The sequence below is a fragment of the Stylophora pistillata genome, chromosome 4, assembly GCF_964205215.1.
Source record: "Stylophora pistillata chromosome 4, jaStyPist1.2, whole genome shotgun sequence".
Lineage (NCBI taxonomy): Eukaryota > Metazoa > Cnidaria > Anthozoa > Scleractinia > Pocilloporidae > Stylophora > Stylophora pistillata.
Window position 1 is genome coordinate 25,286,083 of NC_142522.1, and position 7,663 is coordinate 25,293,745.

Consider the following 7,663-nt stretch of genomic DNA (forward strand, 5'->3'; position numbering starts at 1 on the left):
TCTGAAAAAATAAATTTTAATTATTTTCTTTTGCTATTAAGAAATCCTGGTATAAGATTTATTCACAACATCCTTTCAGACACCACCAAATCATGCAGGAAGCCTACTCTTCCGCCGAATGCATATCTAAGACTCGTGCAGTCTCAGATGGAAGTGTTTCCCGACGGTGCAAGAGTGTATTATCGGTGCAATCTGGGATACTCGCAGGTTGGATTTCCCATTCAAAGATGTGCGAATGGACAGTGGACTAAACTGGCTTTCAGATGTCAACGTGAGTATTTTAAGATCTTTTAGTTACACGAAGAAAGTATAAATCCAGAGCACTAACCAGCAGCAACACAAACAATTAAATGAAGAAACATCAGATTGGGTAGAATTTCACGAAAAGTTTACCCATTAAATTACATCTTTAAAATGTTTTTCCCTTTCTATTGCCTTTCCATATCGCTTAGACATCTGATTTTCATGTGAGCTCAGAGTTGGGGGAGAATGCTGTCAAATTCACTGTTTAGCGACATTCTGACGTATTGTGAATTCAAAAGTTATTTACGAAATCTGTTCACAATTTTTTCTCTCGCACAGCAAGATCTTGTGGTAACCCAGGACGTATCAAAAATGGCAAAATAAGCAGTTATGTGTTCACGTACAATAGAACGGTCGAGTACTCCTGCAGTCCTGGGTATACTCTTATGGGATCTAAGACTCGTTTATGCCAAGCCAACGGAACGTGGAGTGGAACATCACCCCGATGCACGAGTACGTTTGCCTGTTTGTTTGCCTCGTTTGTTCGTTTTTTCTTGCAAGAAAATTACCTCGGTAATTTTGAGATCACAAATGAGCCAATTCATACGGCTAAGAACGAATTTCACAGGGACTTACAATATCCGCTGTGAGAGTGAGCTAACCTTTTATACCGTTAGGTCGCGACACAAGAGTAATTGGATTTCCTAAAACCTATCGAGGCACTCAACGTGAAGTAGAAAAAAATCGCCCTCGCTTCAAAAATCATCTGTAACTTCAGAAGAAAACAAAACTATCTTAAAAGGAAAGTCAAAAATTATTTGGAGTACAAATTAGATAGATTGAATGATTCTTAACGGTTCCTTTGTCGGAATCGTTTTCTTCGCTCTTGGCAATATTCATTCATTGTATTTATCGACTAACGTAAAGGCTAGTCTCCCTCTTCTCCGGGTGGTCACGCATGGCTCACTCCAAGAGATTGATATTCCTGCAAAGAAGACTTAGTGGGGACTGATTGACAACGCAACAGACTTAGAGACCGTTTGACTTATACAACACCCTCGTAACACCACCTTACAGCTCGTTCGCACTTAATCCAGTAATTAATTTGACTCACTAGCGGTGGACTGTCGTCCCCTTACTGCTCCTTCCAATGGAGAGATTGTCGAAGCATCCACCTCTTTCAAAGGAAAAGTGAAATTCCGCTGCGTTGGCATGCAATATAAATTGGTAGGACCGTCAATACGGACGTGTCTCCCAAATGGACAATGGAGCGGTACACAGCCATCTTGTGATTGTAAGTCCGTTTCGTAGATTAACTTAACTTGACCCTCTGATATATTAAAGGAGGTGAACGCTACAATTAAGTGGTTTTGTGAGCACCTTTAGAAGCAAGTTGGCTAAGTTACAGGCAAAACGCGACAGAAAACAGAAACTTGGGTCATACGTCTCCTGGTCGCAGCAGTGTCAGAGACCTTAGATTCTCCCTTTCAAGAAATGTCAAAAAACTGTTAATCCCTGCGTTGGAGCTGTGTTGCAGTGTTACCTTGTTACCACTGTCTTTTGATCGATCACTGAAATAACTTTCCTATTACTTTGGCTTTGTTTCCATCCATTTTTTTTTTATGTATTGTTTTTACAATGCGTAACTTTGAAGAACAAGTACACTATCCAGGTTAGCCCACTTAGTTAACTACCTAACTAATTTCGAATGTTTTTCAGTGATTGTTTGTAGCGATCCCGGGACTCCAGAAAACGGAAAGAGAAAAATTACTCGCGGATTGTACCACACTGGTTCTGTGCGATTTTCTTGCACAAGAAAACACAAACTCGTTGGAGCACATATAATCTACTGCATGAGAGATGGTACCTGGAGCAGACCTAAGCCGAACTGTTTAGGTTAGCAGAATTCTTGATATTATTTTTCTGTAACCACAATGAAAAAGGAAATGAAATAAAATGTAGTCTATGACTGCATGAGCGTACAAATTTTCTATCTAAGGATATGTTAAACGCACATGTGGGAACGTTTCACGACGAAACTCGGACGTTCAAATCGATAACTATGTCGAAATGTAGAGGTGAGGCCCTAAAAAAAATAATTAACTTAACCCGAAAAAAATTTCAAATGAAACCGAAGAAACCCGATCACATTTGTTCAACGTTGGCCTGTGTCGGAACTGAACCAGGACGAGTCACTGGAAATGTTACGAGTGTCTAACGATAGTGCGCCCTTTTGAAAACGGCAAGGAACTTGGGGGAAGGTTACGGACTCGGACAGTGCTTACGGCCTTCCTAGAAAGAAGGCACAGGAGGCACAGAAATGAAACGCCAAGATAAGTCATTGTGAGGGCCTGAGGAGTTTCCCGTGCCTTGTTAAGCTAGTTTGTGAGGAAAAATTTTTCTCGTTGTTTAACATGACCGATACCCATTTGGTCATTTATTCTTTGTGGAAGCTGATGTGTATTGGAAGTAAAGAAGAAATCTGGCTAAGTTGAATGTGGGAAACTAGTGGCAGTGTAGGCTGTGGACACAGATCAACGTCTCTTTATTCATAGAACGATCCTGTTATTGTATTCAGCGTTTGTGAAAAATCCACGAACGCTAGATTGATAATACTGTCAATAAAATTATACTGTTTTTTAGTAATGATATTGAATCTTTTTGCACCAAACATATTGTTTCATTTTCCTTTTGATTTTCAGCCCCCTGCTCAAATCCCGGCACGCCCAAAAACGGCAGGCGGAATGCAAGTGATTTCAGACATAACCGGGTAGTTCGATTCCGTTGCAATAGGAATTTTCGACTCGTCGGCTTAAAAGCAATAACTTGCAAGAATGGACAATGGAGTGGAGCTGCACCTACGTGTCAAGAAAGGAACTTGCATTAATGAAGCAAGAGTGAATAATTACAACAAAGCGTTAGCAAGGATAATCATTTTTAAGTTTTAAAGTATATACATATTGTTTTTGTTTCAATGTAACAACCTCAAAGATGTGTTATAGGTTTGAGGTCTGGTTTCCATTTTCTATTACTAATATTTTTACCACTGTAATGAATCATGGATGTCTTTAACCATGTTTCTGATTGTAGTGAGGTCAGCGACAGTATCCTCTTAACGCCCACCTCTCTTGTGCGGCCAATCTGCTATGGCCCCAAGATACCCGTTAAGGGAAAGCTCATATTTTAGTTACAAGAAACTGAGAGCACCATTATTTCTCTCGATCTCTACAACGAGAAATACAGAACTGCAAGGTGAGCAGCGCTAAAATGAAGACATATTTCAAGCTCAAGATATGGTAATATCCACTGTTAAGTATCTTTTTCAGTATTGTTCAATATTTCCATTTGAAAGCACAGGCTTGACAGAAACTTGCCGACAAATAGTGGATTAAAGCTGATAGAGACACTTAAAGTTAGCAATACCAAAAATGTATCATTTTAAAAATGTACTTTAAATGTGGCAATGGTCTTTCTTACAATGCCGATACTCAGAACTTAATAACTTATCTGGAATGTTAATCTGGCCAGTTTGCAGCTTTTCTCTTCCTTGAGATTGGGAGATTGACTATAGTTATCCTTTGATTTTCTGCCTTGCTTTTTATTCGTTGGAGAGCCTCAACTGTTTCTCTAACGTAGAGGTGATGGTCCGGAAGGTCATATTGGCGAATTGCTGTTAGTGATCGACAGTAGTAATCTTCAGCAGAGCTTATTTTGGACTCCATCTCACTGAGATAACCAAGGAAGTACAGACTCCGTCCTATACGTAACTGGTTACCAATGGCGCATCTGATGTTGAACGCTCTTTCCATGAACTGCCTGGCTTTTTCGAAGCGCAAACACTTCAAGTGAAGTCTTCCCAAATTGTTTAAAATAATTGCCACCCGTTCTTCCTTTTCTCCAGAAATCTCGATTTGGATGGTAAGAGCCTCCTCAAGAAATCGCTCAGCCTTTTCATAGTGACCACGATTAATGCTCGAAGTTCCAAGATTATGTAGGTAGCGCGCCACTATCAAGTGCTTCGAGCCAAAAAGTTCACGAAAAATTGACAATGCTTCCTGAAAATACTCGTCTGCCTCATCATGATAGGAAAGTTTACCTCTTGCATTTCCTAATCCAACTAAACATTCTGCTACATCTTTGTGTTTCAACCCATATATCTGGCGGAAGATAGCGAGGGCCTCTTGATAAAACTCAGCAGCTTCCTCATTACATGACAGATTGAAGTTCGCGCGACCTAAATAACGCAGACATTCTGCCACAGTCTGGTGTTTGTTTCCACAAATACGACGCCTAATGGCGAGAGACCTCTCTAGGTATTTGATTGCATCAACGAGTTCACTGAACTCAACTGAGGCACGTCCACAAAAGAAAAATAAAAGAGAAAAGGTCTTTTCGTCCACAGTCATGTCCATCTGCATGAAGTGCTTCACTTTTTCCATGCTCTGATTTACAACTGGAAGTTTGCCGTAGTTAAGGCATGCGAAGGCATATGAAACAAAGCACTCAAAAAAGTCACCTAGTACTGTAACTTTGGAAATTTGACCATAGAATTCAGGGTTTCTGACGAATGAGAGCTGAACCAAAATTACATATTTTAAGAAAGCGCTCAAATGCTCCACAAAAACTGGTGAAATCGAGGCCGGCATAATTAACCGTCAATCTCTGCAAAGGGGAGAGGGCCGCTGATATAGCTACAATGTTTTCCTCTGGTGGAATGCTACTTTTAATGGCTCGATACAAACTCTGGTGAAGCCACAACGTCTCTTTACCGTCTTTTGTGGATGAGATCTGCACCAAACTTGATTCCATTATTCTAGATTAAACGTCTTCATCGTCGAAATTTGGGATTTGTTGTCTAACAAAATCAACGACAATTTCTATCGGAATTGACCTGAGGGGGCAGATGAAAAGGAACTGAAAAGTGTAAAGTAGCAGTTTTTCATTGGCAACGGCCCTTTTCACCGCCATGCGCACAGCGACAGGCATTGACATCGTGTAGCCACTTTCGCATTTCTTCTTTATCTCCCCCATGGCTTCTTCTTTTCCATTCTTCAGTTTTCTTAAATACTTCTTCCAGCTGAAGTTTGGCGATCCACGACACCGCATATTGGAAAGGTACCAAGCTGCACATGCAAGGGCAAGAGGCTGATAGTCTAAAGCTTCTGCGAAATCTTCCACTTCTTCTTGATTTGGCGTCTGAGAAACTTTAGTTAGCAAATTAACTGCATCTTGTGGGTCCATACCTTGACTGAGAGAAATGCAGTGACTACGAGGGCCATTGCCAGGGAGTGATTTTCTCTCTTGCGTTGTGACAAGAATCTGTCCATTTCCGTACTCTCTACTTCCAGAGGTTGGCCAGAATCTTCGAACAGCATCAAGGTCAACGACGTTGTCAACTATGATAAGCCAAGAAGAGAATTCTTTCATTTTTGGAGTAACCAATCTCTGGAACTGCTCCAACTTTTCTGCTAGTGAGTCCTTAGATGTTATTATCCTACTGATTGCAAACTCTGTACAACTAAGAGCTCTGCTCAGACGGTCATACGAGCTAAACAACGTTTCCAATGTTTCACCAATTAGACTAACAACGAAAGTTGGATCATTGCTAGATAACTGTTTGTAAAACATATCCCCGACCATTCTGGCAATCTGACTCTTGCCGCAACCAGGGTTACCGAAGAGGTATACTGTACTTATTACTCCTCCGTTGCTCACCTTGAGTTCCTTCATCTGTCCCAATATAATCGACACTTCAGATGGGCGCTCTTGAATCGCATGAGAAGGTAGGGTCGGAAGGTTTCCCAAAAATGTTTTAAGTCTTGACTTGAGTTCCTCCTCGAGAGATGATGATTTTTCTTGCAAGCTTCTCACTGCCTCTTGCTCTTGAAGTAGCTGATTCCTTAGAAGTCTCCATTCCTTTGTGGGGAAGCTCTTTTGATTAGCAATCGATCTTATATCACAAACAGATAGGCTTAACCCCAGGAACGCTGCTTTAACTCTTCCAATTAAAGAGTTAAACTTTGAATCTGAAATCGTTCCATTAGCGACATGAGCAAATATGTCATTACGAAACACTCGAAGATCATCGACGTGTCTGTAAATCGATGAATTCAAACTCTTTCCGATGCTTGTTGAGAATAAAATTTCAAAAGAAAGTGCTGTACAATCCCACTCTTTAGTTTTGCCATTTCGTATAACTTTTAGCAACCTTGCATTTTTCGTTTGACTATCCAGCGGTTCCAGCCTCTCAAAATCAAGACCATTCTTACGAGAGTCCACCCACACTCCAAACGAGGCCTTCAGCTTGTACCTCTTATCCCACTGTTGTTTGAAGATCTTGCGAAGCCCTTCTGTGACAATGTTGGTTGCGATGAAACATATCTGGAAGAAGTTGAGGTGCTCATTAGAGTATTCCATTTATTTAAGTCAACCAAAAGCCCGTGATGCAAGAGAATTTTTATCAGCTTTGTACAACACAAACGCTCGGCGATCAGACCGTTTCGAATCCGTTCAAAAATGCCAATTTATTCGAGTCAACTTTATGCTTAAGTCAACTAAGGATTGAAAAACGTTCGAGACTCGGCTTCATTAGTCTTCTTTTTTCCTATTTAAAAAAAGGGCATTCTATATTTTCATTTTCGTTTTCTCACACGTTCCTCTGTACAGTCATTCCACCACTGCCACAATGATTATAAAAATAAGACAAACAAAGAAATTATCAGCCGCAAAGCCTCGAATTATCTTCCCCGGTAGGGAGAACAAAACAATAGAAAGAAATACTGCCTCGACCGTAGTTCATGACCCATGATTAATCAATTAATCAATTAGGCTGCCTCTAGAGATGGCTCGTCGAGGTGGTGACTATTTCCGTGAGCAACATTTGCGCATCATCCCGTGAACCGACACCGGAACGATCAAAGACACTAAGCAATAATAGAATGGAAATTTCCTGGGATTGAAAATCTACGTAAAAAGCCTTAAATAAAATCCGACGACAAATCTTAAAGAGTTTAACGTCATAATTACAATCTGAGATCTTGATCATAAAATGAAACCTGTTTAAGATGGGAAATTCCTGTGATGGTATTTCAAAACAAATCATTTGATTCTGTTGCCACGCACCTTAAAATCAGGAATAAAACCCGGAAAGATCCACAATATTACACCTGTCATTTTTGGAAAAACTAAATCAATAGAGAATAAATTGTTGACAACTTGACCGATACGTCAAGTGTAGTGTCTACCTCCATTCATGCAACACTCCGACAATTGCGAAAATTATGGGTGAACTGAGCACCAATCCATAACTGCTGGTTACAATATTCAGTGTAACATCACTGATCTCTTTTATTACTAAAAGTTATCAGTATCTACTTCCCCTTACGATTCAACTTTTCCCTATACATTGCCAATGGTGTTG

At 40.3% G+C, this 7,663-nt stretch overlaps 2 protein-coding genes across 10 annotated transcripts in view; one reads left to right on the forward strand and one right to left on the reverse strand.

The window, feature by feature from the left end:
* Positions 1-3,766, forward strand: part of LOC111332739 (sushi, von Willebrand factor type A, EGF and pentraxin domain-containing protein 1) — a 47,536-nt gene extending 43,770 nt beyond the window's left edge. For all 9 annotated transcript variants that reach the window (XM_088756704.1, XM_088756707.1, XM_088756705.1 and 6 more), the window contains 5 exons: positions 80-271; positions 583-756; positions 1,361-1,537; positions 1,963-2,139; positions 2,946-3,766. In XM_088756704.1, the coding sequence (XP_088612830.1) occupies positions 80-271; positions 583-756; positions 1,361-1,537; positions 1,963-2,139; positions 2,946-3,130 (905 nt within the window). In that variant the 3' untranslated portion in view covers positions 3,131-3,766. The remainder of the gene's footprint in view (positions 1-79; positions 272-582; positions 757-1,360; positions 1,538-1,962; positions 2,140-2,945) is intronic.
* Positions 2,772-6,910, reverse strand: LOC111332811 (uncharacterized). The gene is given in 2 exon segments (XM_022938265.2): positions 2,772-4,886; positions 4,888-6,910. Coding segments are annotated over 2 exon segments (2,901 nt in total). The 5' UTR covers positions 6,661-6,910; the 3' UTR covers positions 2,772-3,758.
* Between the last annotated feature and the right edge of the window lie 753 nt (positions 6,911-7,663).